The sequence below is a fragment of the Clarias gariepinus genome, chromosome 8 (assembly GCF_024256425.1).
Source record: "Clarias gariepinus isolate MV-2021 ecotype Netherlands chromosome 8, CGAR_prim_01v2, whole genome shotgun sequence".
Classification (NCBI taxonomy): domain Eukaryota; kingdom Metazoa; phylum Chordata; class Actinopteri; order Siluriformes; family Clariidae; genus Clarias; species Clarias gariepinus.
The window spans coordinates 15,798,617-15,810,695 of record NC_071107.1 but is presented as its reverse complement, the minus strand read 5'-3'; the positions used below and the strand labels follow the sequence as shown (position 1 = coordinate 15,810,695).

At 38.9% G+C, this 12,079-nt stretch overlaps 1 protein-coding gene across 1 annotated transcript in view; it reads right to left on the bottom strand.

The window, feature by feature from the left end:
- Window positions 1-196: 196 nt before the first annotated feature.
- The window catches only part of rin2a (Ras and Rab interactor 2a), a 40,160-nt gene continuing 28,277 nt past the window's right edge, over window positions 197-12,079 (bottom strand). The window contains exons 8-12 of the mRNA XM_053501865.1: window positions 8,138-9,460; window positions 3,414-3,722; window positions 3,206-3,337; window positions 2,913-3,076; window positions 197-2,265 (exon numbers count right to left, since the gene is read on the bottom strand). Of these exons, the coding sequence (XP_053357840.1) occupies window positions 1,936-2,265; window positions 2,913-3,076; window positions 3,206-3,337; window positions 3,414-3,722; window positions 8,138-9,460 (2,258 nt within the window). The 3' untranslated portion in view covers window positions 197-1,935. The remainder of the gene's footprint in view (window positions 2,266-2,912; window positions 3,077-3,205; window positions 3,338-3,413; window positions 3,723-8,137; window positions 9,461-12,079) is intronic.

Sequence of the window (12,079 nt, the reverse complement as noted above, 5' to 3'; positions counted from 1 at the left end):
AAAAGAAAACCTGTCCAAAAATGTTTGTGTATTTGTTGTGTGTTGTCGTGATGGACAAGGATCGGATCCAAGATGTATTCTTCCTTGGATTCAATGTTGCTGAGAGATGTTCCCCAACCCCAAGACACCGTGATTATGATCAGTATAAAAGATTACTCAAGATGAGTTATGAAGGAAAAACAAAAAATGATAGAAATATATTTGTTCTTATTTATTGTGTGCAAAATAGTATTGTTCATGAATAAATGCCACATAAAAAAACACCTTACAATGGGAGTGCTAGTAGTGAAACATTTGCAATATAATACAATTTAACACATTTGAATTAAGTAGTTTTCTTTAAAAAAACAAAAAAGAATCTGTGATAATCCCAGCACAGATTGCATATAAATATATACTTATCAACTTTATAATATCTAGTTTAATCACATTTACATATTATATTCAAACTTTAAAAAAGACAATTGAACATCATGTATTTGTTGTTTTGTTTTTCCTGCCAGCCCTGATGTATTTCTGTCAATGCTACAAGGGTTAGCGTATTGCATTGATCTGGTCTCGTTTTACCAGACACCCTACATAATCAGTCAATGACATTTCTACCATCGATGGCCAGACATAAAAATGCACAGCACTTTAACAGGAAATCACACACTTGGTAAATCTCATCCTTTGTAGTTAGGCATACACAAATAAACAAAAACAAACAAAAAAACAAATTAGTCAAATGTTACCTGATCAGAATTTACAGTAAAATATGTATAAAATCCATTACTTGAGATGTTCTTCCAATGAATGTAATACCATTCTTGTATCACCTTCCAGTTACTTCATCCTGTTTCTTTACTTATCATTACATGCTACTCCTGTAACCTCCTCGCCTTCAAAAAACCTTCCTGTCCCACTGCACACTTTCAGTAACTTGCCAGCAAGGATCATAAATCACTGAGATGCAGCTCAGATTTATTCACACACAAGCCTTTAGCTTGTCAGTAGTACAGTATTTTTAACAACTTGGATTCAAGATTTTATTTATATGTATCTTCATAGCAAAACTGTTTTATAAATTATCAAGGATGGGAGTACAAACAATGAGTTTGTGGTCTACTGACTGACCACCAGCACTGACTCATATGATTTCATTCGTACAAATATGCATATGATAAAACATCACTGGCAACAGTGCCTGGTTCTTAGTTAATATTCTTAACCAACAAATGCATGCATTATTATACTAATGATTTTAAATACATAAAACGAAAGCAGTTTACCAGCAACTGCATCAAAACTGTTTAAAATATGTTAACAATTAGGTTTTCAGTATATAAAAAGGCAAAGTATAAAGTCAGATATAGATATGGATTCATCCATGTCCTTGGCAGTGGACTTGCTCATATTGCACAACATGTCAGACTATGAGCTAAACAGCCCTCTGAAGCCAGCCACCATATGAAAATTAGCATACAATTTAAAACACATCCAATAAATTTTGTCCTTTAAAAAAAAAAGCAGTCATAGAGTATTGCATTATTCATACTGACGCAGGAAAGAAAATCCTCAGCATAGAAAAACCTGAAACGGCTATTAAACAGGCCTCGCTCCATTATTAACACGCACATTCATACTCAACCTTTCAATTAGCATGTTTGCCTATGGTCAACTCTCCTGTATCGTTTACAACATGAAAGTGGCTTCCTTAAATGTAATGCTCACGTTCCACTTCCTGAAAGATTAAAAAAGAAAAAGAAGAGCTGAAAATGCAGCATCTGTCAGACACATCCTTCCTTCCTTCTTTCCTCAGGGCCTAGCATCATTTTCTGTTTCCTTTAGATGCAAACATTTCCAAAACAGCACAGTTGTCTTTGTGGTGATGTGAAAAACACTCGCAGCAATTAGGGAAGAGAGTAAATTCATGACACGCAAGTTTCAGAGGCTTCAGGCTAAGGCAGTAACTGAGCTGTGATTGAATTCATCTGCTGGAGCAGGGAGGTTGAGGTTCTGAATTCGGCGGTAGACGAAGTAAAACGCCTGACTCTGTGGGCGACTGTGTAGCTCTGCTTTGATCTTCTGTGGGTGTGTGTCCGGGGCCAGCTGTTGCGTGCTCTCCTCCGTCAGCAGAAACAGGGCATGGGCATCAGGGTCACGCACCTTGAACTTTTCAGCACATAACTGACACACCTCTTCTGTGGTGCCGTATGGTCGCACCTTTAGAGTTTTAGCTGTACAACCACTGTCTGGTTCCTGGAGTGCAACTCTTAGGTAGTTCTACACACAAAAAGAAGAGCTATATTAGTTTTCTGTAAAGAAAATTATTACTGATCTTATAAAAGATACTTGCAACTTGGTACTTGTAATAATTCACAATATCACTATCAAACCCTTGGAAGTATACATTTGGATTTTTATCTGACAAAAACAAGGACTGAGTGATAAAATTATATCACAATACTTAATTCATCATAATGATTATATAATATCCATCGATTCAAGTTAATTTTATTTTTGTAGGACATTTAACAGTGAGACATTTTTAAAAACACTTTTACAAAAATAAACAATTCCGGACACATTTCTCATTTAAACATTGAGTAGTCTTGTAAAGTAAAAACACGACTCACTTAATCTTTTATGGTGTTTAGTTGATCTTATGTTACCATTTAACTGAACAGTGATAAAATGGTAGTTACATCACTTTAGCTGTCTTAATTGCTTAAAGTTTGCAGACATGTTGCTAAAATGTTGTTTCTGTTGAGAACTCCAGGGTATATTATTGATCACGCATAGTGACACGATGTTTGAGTTGAGTCCTTAAGTGCTCATCATAAAAACACATCTTACCCAAACACAAGTTAATATTTCACTGTGTCCTACAATTAGGACGAGTCATGTGTACTCTGTGGTGAGTGTGTCACCTGAAAATCGTCCACGGATGGTGTGCTGCGCTGAGCTGTGCGTCTGCGGTGCCACTGGTGGAGTGTGTTACGGGTTTCTGAGCTCAGCACCCGCGCTGCCTGCTCTTCCTGGAAGTTTTTTATCAGAGACATAGCTCCGTATGCACTAGTTAAGTAGTAGCCACCTACAAAGAACAGAAAACTGTCATTTAAACTTTTCTTTAAAATAAATAAATGAATAAACAAATCAGCATAGCTGCTAAATAGTCCTTTTTGGTTGTGGTGCCTTGCTTAGGAATCCAGAGTGAATTTACCTTCTCCATGCAGTAGAGAGGGATCTAGTAACTCCATCATGTACTGAATTTCTGTATCCAGCTCAGGCATGTCACACTGAGCCAACACGTATGTCAGCATGGGCAAGAAGTCATCTGCTCCATACATTCTCCCTAAAACCAGATTAAACCATATTAATCCTCCATCTGAATAAAATTATGGTTGAGATCCTTTTGCACTATTTCTTACCTGAATTTTCTTCCATGATGGTGTAAATGAGCTTGCAGACACGGAGCAGTAGTGACACCTTTTTCTCTGGTGAGTACAGTTTGCGCATATTTTGGAACTTATGACGAATCTTCTCTATGGACACAGGATCTGGTGGCATGGCTCCATCTACACCCATCTCTTGTGGCTGCTTGGTTTTGGCCAGAGCCAGGTTCTCCTTCAGCTGCTGCCAGACTCCACTGCTCATTTGGAAGTTGTGAAGAGCCGCCCCCACCACAGGTTTCAGAGGCTTCAGGATGCACTTGTGCATGGCCTTCTCCAGTACCTGATCTGAGAATGGGATACAGGAGTTGATTAGAAATGGTCAGCACATACCGTATGTGCCAACTGTGAGAGAAAATCTATGTAAGATGGATGATTCACACATTCTTCCACACACATTAAGAGTGTAGAATTAGTCACTGGAAGTATCACATATTACAAATAATGAATATATGTATGCAAAATAATGAAACCACTTTAAAACCAAAAAGTTAACCCCCCGCCCCAACCCAGACTATATTTATATGAATCTAGGAGCTATATCTAGAAGTGTGAACAAACAGAAATAGCTGTAGCTGTGAATATACTGTAGACTGAAACCTCCCTCAGTGCTAATATTACATTTCCTTTTCAGAAAAAAAGGGGAGAAGATTCACTAATTTTTTCCACTGTTTATTCTCTAAAACATTTCACAGAACAGGTTATTCGTACATTAATAAGACTCCAGCAGACATGCTTTACTTCTCTCTGATTGTGCAAAGCTGGTTGAAAACTTCGCAGGGTGGTACTGCAGAAGGCAGTAAACATTCGCTGGAAATTAAACCACAAAGCTCTAGTAGCAAAATGTAATGGTTAACTGCCTACTCAAGTGACCAAGAACGCTGAGTGTGAATTTTTTTTTGCTTTTGTCAGCTTAAGTATTCATTAGGGAACTAAATGTTTCTTGGTCAGATTTTAGGCATGTGATGTTTCTTCTCTCCTTTTTCCCCCTCCCCCCTATCTCTGACTCAGATGATGTCATGTCTGTGGTACCAATAACGATCTAATAAATCCTAGGAAATAATAAAAATCTATTAAATCGATATGAAATTTCCTTAAAGTAATCCATGCATGCTTGCTACTGTATGTATTGTTGGGCTATTAAGCCCTTTATTATAGTCAAAATATACAGTAAAATAAGTGTTTATGTAATCGTACAAGAGTTGATTTTTTTTCTTCCTCAGTATACAATTAATCTAAGAATAACCTTGACAATATATACAACATGAAAAAGAAACAATGCATTAAGTTTTTCGTTTTTGCCAAAATGTATTAAGTCACTAAGAAAACCTTTATGGAAAACGGACTTCACATGTGAAACGCTTCTTTGTGTTTGAATGTGCTTACTGTCAGTAATTTTACAGACGCTCTACCACCCTACTCCGTCCTCCACACTAATTGTAATAATCATAATTTAACATTCATTACAAATGCAGCAAAAAATGTGTGCATTCAGCATTCAATCTAGTTGCAATGATAATCAGATAAATATGATAATTAACAGAAGACATATAACCTTCAGTGATGACATAGCAATCATTTAAACTCATTTAAATCATAAAGTCTCTGACATTTTAGCAATTATTCATTATTCATATTATGTTAATTTTAAACAACTTTAGCTCATAGTCTTATGCCATGTATTGACATTTACTCCAACACACTGAAAATATTACACATTTCCTAAAAGTAAGTAGTGAATGTGGTTGTGCTCTTCCCTGTTGTCTGCGCCCGAAGGCCGAGTATGTTAGGTATGAGAGGAAGAAAAACATACAATTCCATTTTACTCAGGCTGCTGCCTGGCTAGTGAGTACTCATAAAGGCCAAAGTTTGGAGCAGCTAGCACTAAGGGCGCCATTCCATATTAATTAAATTCGCACCATATGCCTCATAGACAAAGAATTAAAGAAAGCTCTTAATCCAACTCAAAACAGTATTTGTTTTGTCTATAAAATACTTCCTTCAGTGACTGTAATAGTACAAGGAGTGATCCAAGTCACAACAAGAACAGTTGGTACAAATATTTTAGACTATACAGAAGGGGTAATGGAAATGTACATCAACATTTTAATTATTTCTACATAATAATAGACCCTATCACTATTTGCTGAATGAGAGCAGCCTTCTTGTGCAAGGACAGTGACAAACAGGACGAAGAAGAGAGGGCTAAACAGGAAAACAGCACAGACAAGGAGAAGCAATCAGTCAAGTCTAAGAGACTGTTTTCTACTGCGTGCAAACATTCACCACAACACCACCCACCACCCCAGCTCCACAGTCCAAAGGAGGAAAACAAGCCACAGGCTTGAGAGAAGTGAATCCACTAACGCCTCCCACACACACACAAAAAAAAAAAAAAAAAACACAGAACAGGCCATCGTAGTGAAATATGGCCATAAGTTACGTCATTCTCCAACACTCTCAGACGCACAAACAGAGTACAAAATCCCCTCTCTGGCTGCCTGAATATTCATTTCCCTAAGATACCTATTCAATTTGTTTTAAAAGGATCTTTAACCCACCTCATTCAGTTTCTATTTTTGGTTCTGCATTTTGGGAAGTCCTCAAAACATTGTCAGCATACAGGAAACAGATCTTCCTGAGGCATCTCAAGAGCAAGATATTATCTTCCCTCGCTATCAAGTGGGTTAAATAAACAAATACACACATTTTATCTCTCCCAACTTAAAATAGACCTTGAAGAGGAGACAGTTTTATCTGAAAAGTTAACCACCTGATATGAGTTCATATTTTATCTGTAAAGCCTAGGTTAAGTGACTTCACTTGTGCACACGAAAAACCTTTGCTGCACAGATGTATTTCTATGCTGTGTCCTAGGGAAAATACTCTAATGAGTACAATGTCCTGAAACAAAAAACAAATGTCCTTTTGTCCCCCCTTACTACATTCTCAACTTACATCCACCTACCCACTTACTAATAGGTCAAAGTCAACAAGTAAAAAGGCTGCCTCAAGCAGGGATTGGTGGAGAGTACACTGCAGGGGCAGGAGGCAATGGCCTACTTGGCAGACAACATCTGGAGTGAAACACATTTATTGGAGCACAGAGCTGACTGCACATGTGCTAAGAAAAACGGAAGTGAATTACACAATGTTCCTGTGTAACTCAAAACAAGTAAGAACTCAAAGCAAAATAAGGAAAAAATTTACTCTAACCCCTACTCTTAACCCACCCCTGTTGCAAAAAAAGATAATAATCTACTTTCATAACCAGACCACATTAACAAGCAGGTCAAGGAGTTTATATGGAAAAGAAAAACAAGCAGCTCATAAAAAAAGTCGTCTTTCACATGAATATACCTGCCAGTTTGTGGAAACTGTTGCCTACACAGCGCAACATGCATTATATTTGGACAGAAGGTACTAAAACTTACTCTCCAAATATAATGCATGCACTCCTGCTGGGACCTGCATTAGGAGCACACACACTCACTGGAGGATGAGTAACATGACACCAGTTAGCAAAGACATTCCAAACACATGAACGCTTCACAGCAGGTGCATTATAGAACAGGATAGAACAATAAGATTAATAAATGTTAAATATGTTATAGCTGGTCCTTAGGATTTCAATTGGAACATATCAGTTTATTTCCTCCATAATAAATAAATCAGTGATTGTGATACTTCTGCTTTTATTCTCTTGATGGTTGACTTCAGTCACTTACAAGTTGACATTTAGTGAATGAAACTGTAGGTACACTGCAAGCATTGTTTTTTGTTTTGTTTTTTTCATTTTACAAAATAAAATTGTCACTGACAAAACACTAATATTTTTTTTTACATTTTCTATTATATACAGTCCGGGAAACTACAGCTGTCAGCTTTTGTTACCTGACTATTCACAAAAATAAAAACAAGAAAACTTTAAGACTCCATTCTAATTCCACTGAAAGACACTATGCCTACCACTACACTTATAATAACTTGTAAAAACATCAGTACTGACAAATGTTAAAAAAATATAAGGGCTCAACTTCATCTCTCAGTTGTGTTGACTAAATTTACTTTTAGTGATATATTTTTATTAGGGAATACAAACATTTCTAAACGTTGTTTACAGCTATTTTAATATTCATAAAGATATATTAATTATAACATTTAGGTAAACTTTTGATCTAGTTCATCCACTTCCACTGCTTGTGAAAAGCACTTTTGGCTTACCTGATTTTTTTATTTTAATAAAAACAAATGAGATTTCAAAAAAGACTTACAAGTTTTTTTTTTTTAACATACAGACACTGGCCAAATCAAAGAACATTACTGGCAGAAAAACACAATTTTGGCCAAAGACTTACACAATTTACTAGAAATCAGTCACCGTGACATCCATTTCCTTTTTGCCACCACGCATACACCAGATTTTCCCTATACAATCTGCTAACTAATTAGTTGTTGACACAGACACTTACACTGGTCATTATTTACAAAAGCCTGATTTAACATACCTTATTTAGTTAAACATACGTGGAAGAATTTCATTGTAAAGTACATCAGAAAAGAAACAGAGGAGACGGGTAGCTAGCTAGTTAAGTGGGAAAAACATTGTGTGTATTTTTAATTATCAAAATGATTCCGTTTGCATTCCACATGATCAGTATTTGGCCCCATGTTGAGAATATTATGAAATAAAGTGTTCTTACCAATCTGGTCCTCTGGAATAAGGGACTCAATGGGAGGGTTGAGCTCCGAGCTCTGCAGCAGGTAGGATTTCATTTGAGTCATGAACTGCCGTAGGGTCTGGAGCAGTTCAAGGCCTGATTCGTGGCAGCTGCAATTCTCCTGCATGAAACTCATGTAGTCCTGCACCAGGCAGCCGAAATAGGTGCTTTTGTTCTGGGAGTGCTCTACAATCCTTTTCACTGCTCTTTTTTCAGGTGTCATGAGCGAGTTAAAGACGCCGCTGACCTTACGCAGATGTCCTTTGAGTGCCCGAGGCAGTACGAACGTTCCAGCGCTGTGCCGCTTCTTGGGCTTGAAGGGTGGCTCCATGCTCAGCTCCTGATCACTCTCCACACCAACTCCATAATATTCCTCCTCATCTTCCTCCTCCTCTAAGCTACTGTCACCTCTGGAGGGGCTGGCTGCTGCTGGCATTGTGAAGCTATGAGTGTAGTCCAAAGAGTCAGAGGAGGAGGTGGAGATGCTAATGTCACTAAGTCTCTCTCGGCCGATGGGACTGCCCTCCTCTGCAGGGCTTCTGCTCTCCATGGCTGCATTCCTCAGCGCCTGCTTGGCCAGGCTCTGAGACACCGCCTGCTCGATGATCTGGTCCTCCAGTGCCAGGTGACAAAGCTGCCCCTCTGCATTAGCAATGCTGGGTGCTCTTTTTCCACGGCATGGCATTGGGATGGGTGAGCTGATTTTCTTTGGTGGCGAGGATGAGAGTGAAAGGGAGCTGAACGAGGAACCTAGACGCCCCAGCAGGCCAGATCTCTCCTGGGGCGTTTTGATCCAGCTAACACCGGTCTCAGGCATGCTCTTTTGCTTGACTGGGACGGATGGTCTACACAGGACGATGCGGGGTGGGGGTGGCCGAGGTGGAGGAGAGCGGGACAAACTTTTTTCTCTATTCACGCTGTTGTTTCTAGTGTGTTCTGTTTTGATGGTTCGGCGAAGAATGTTTTGAGGCTCTGTAAGGCTTTTGCCCTGAGTTGAGGAGCTGCTGCTGTGTGAAAGCGCACAATTTTCTCCAGATGCTGCTGAGGTGGCAGGTTCTGTGGAAGCAGGTTCTGTGCGGTGTGTCTGTAGAAAGAGTGGGTTAATGAAACACAGAGCCCCGTTTGACTGACTGCACTCCAACTGGGATGGAGTTCGTGTGAGTGGAACGTGTATCAAATTGTCTCCAAAGGATGTTCCCTGCTCTGCCTGCTTCACACTCTGCTGGACAGTTGGTCCATCAGGGACAGCTGGTCCATCAGGCGCAGCGCTTTTCTTCTTTTGACACAGTGTAGAGTCCCAGAATCCTATAGGAAACAAAGAGCGCCCGAATAGGCAAATGTTATATTATGTTAAAAATATACTGTGTGTATATATATGTGTGTAAAAATAACAAAATAAAATATATTCTTGTCTATTTATGAAAAAAAAATAATGTTTGATGAAAAATGTTATTTAAGCCCAGGTGACAATAATCTTAATACCTGAGAAAATATTAGGTCAAAATTAAGTAAAAAAAAAAAAAAAAAAAAAAAATCAACACATACTCCTCATAAGCAAGCACAGCTATCCAACAATACAAACAGTAAAAGCATAACCGGAGGACCGACAACAGCAAGAGTACTAATTAAAACAGAAGAAAACATGTAAGTCAGAACATTATGAACGACTGAAACCCACACTTACAGGAATTAGGTTAAACTTTTCTTGTATCTGTTTCTTTCAGAGGACACGAATAAAAACAGCTATCGCTCATAGCTCAAAGTCAGCGTGTGGAAACAGGACTGTGGTTCACACACATACTGAATGGTATGAGTCATGCATGCTGGATAGTTGGTGGGAGGAGCGCAGCCGCTGCTGCTCTCTCTTCCCACTTTTTCTTGCACACATATTTATTCTAAAGGCCGCGCCTTCAAATTCATTCTGCTCACCCTATAGTATATGCAAAACTGTTTTTTTTTGTACCTTTTTGCAATTGGACACATACAGATATTCTAATATAATAATAAATATTATGTTTGGACAGGGTGTGGACAGTACTTCCACTATCTTTACTGAAAACCACATTTTAATTCTTTGTTGTAAAAACTATATGTCAAACAGGTCTCATCATTTCCTCAGAAGTAAAACACCTGCGTGTTATGAGTAACTGCATTACACACAATCAGTCTGTACGTCTTTCTATCTTTATTCTGCTTACTTTTTATATCAGTTAATAAAACTGTTATAAAATCAATCATCTTCCAATGTTTGTGTTCAGTTTTTCTTTTCCTGTCTTTTTCATTTGCTGTACATAGCTCAGTTATTCCTTTTGGATTTCCCCCCACTGTCCTCATTCCCCCCTAAAAATTTCCAACTCAGTAAAGTCAGGCTGAAACCTGACCGGCACCAACTAAAGCTGAATTTCATGGCAGCCTCTAAGGTGGGGCCCATTTTGGCAATGATCCCAGTATGAGCATTTCTACTGCACTCCACTACCCTACACGTGCACAAAAGGTGCCTAAAAAACTTTATCTCTGTGTTCTGACTTTACAGATTATATTTTCTGTATCAAGTGGCATGAGTGTTCCTCAAATTTCACATCCATTCAGCAACCATATGCCTTGTCTCTTTTAAAGGGGTCATACAGGCCTACATGCACTTTTTTAAGCTGTTTGGACTGAACTGTGTGTTAGGAGAGTGTGTACACAACCACTCTACAATGATAAAGAGCCGCCCAGTGATTTTCTTTTCATTTATTAAAATAACATGCCTCTTCTGAAATCAGGCCAATCTCAAACGCCACACCACAAGAGGCCGCTCCTACTATAGTTGATTGACACTGGTGTTTTAGCAAAGACCCGCCCCGAGTGAGAAGAAGCTGTCGGCCATTTTTCGATGCTGGAGCAAAATGTCGCCTAAGCGAGTGTGGTGTACAGTTGTTGGGTGTAATAGAAAACACAGCAGTCGTCATTCACTACCGACATCTGAGCCGCTGAGGACACAGTGGCTGAATTTTGTTTTTGAAGCTAACGCTAAAACATCAGTAAACACATCGCGTTTGTATCTCTCTCAGTAAGCTTCTCCGCTTTTGTTGTTGCTCGCGGCAGCATAACAGCCCATTACCCCTACACTTAGCCCTACCCCTCCGTTTGGCGCGTTCACGTGAAGGGGTAGGGGTGTCTCATTTCTCTTTTGGTTGGAGGGGTAGGGCTAAGGGGAAGGGCCAGATAGCCCTCGAAACGAAGATTTTTCGGGACCTCACTTCAAACGAAGGGCTAACGAAATTTTCAAGATGGCCGCTCACTCGAGCAAGCAGACCCGTAAATTTAACGATTTTTTGCCATTAATAAGGATTTTTATGACAAGTTTTTATTATATGTATATTAATTTTAGTCTTGTGTTTCTGTTTATGGTGATGTTTTGTAAAAAAACGTTTGCAAAAAAACCGCTAAAGTTTGCTAGCGGATAGCGCCGATTGCGCAATATTACAAAAATATATTTTTATGTCATATACACTTTACTACATGCTACAAACAAATATGAAAGTTCAGTAGCACAGAAGTTTGCCGAGCTTTTGATAACGCATTGTTTGTTTTGCTTACGGCCATACTGTATGTGTACATGTAAATGAACGGATAAGTATGATGACGTATAACAGTGTTGTAGTGGTGTCCCATTTCTTAGGGGAAATATTTTAACCCTTCCCCTTTCCACTTCGTTTTAAGGGACAAGGGGAAGGGGCGAGGGGTAGGGGAAGGGGTAAGGGGTAGAATTGGGATTGGGCTTAATTCATGCCCATGCAATGAGGAGAAAGGCAAACGGGTCGATGCATGTCCGTTCTTTTAATTTCTGCGTTGTCAGGCGATATTACAAACTTTCGGGTGAGTTCCGTACTTAAATCAAACCAAAAACTACTTAAGAAAACAGGCTCAGGCTCTATATTC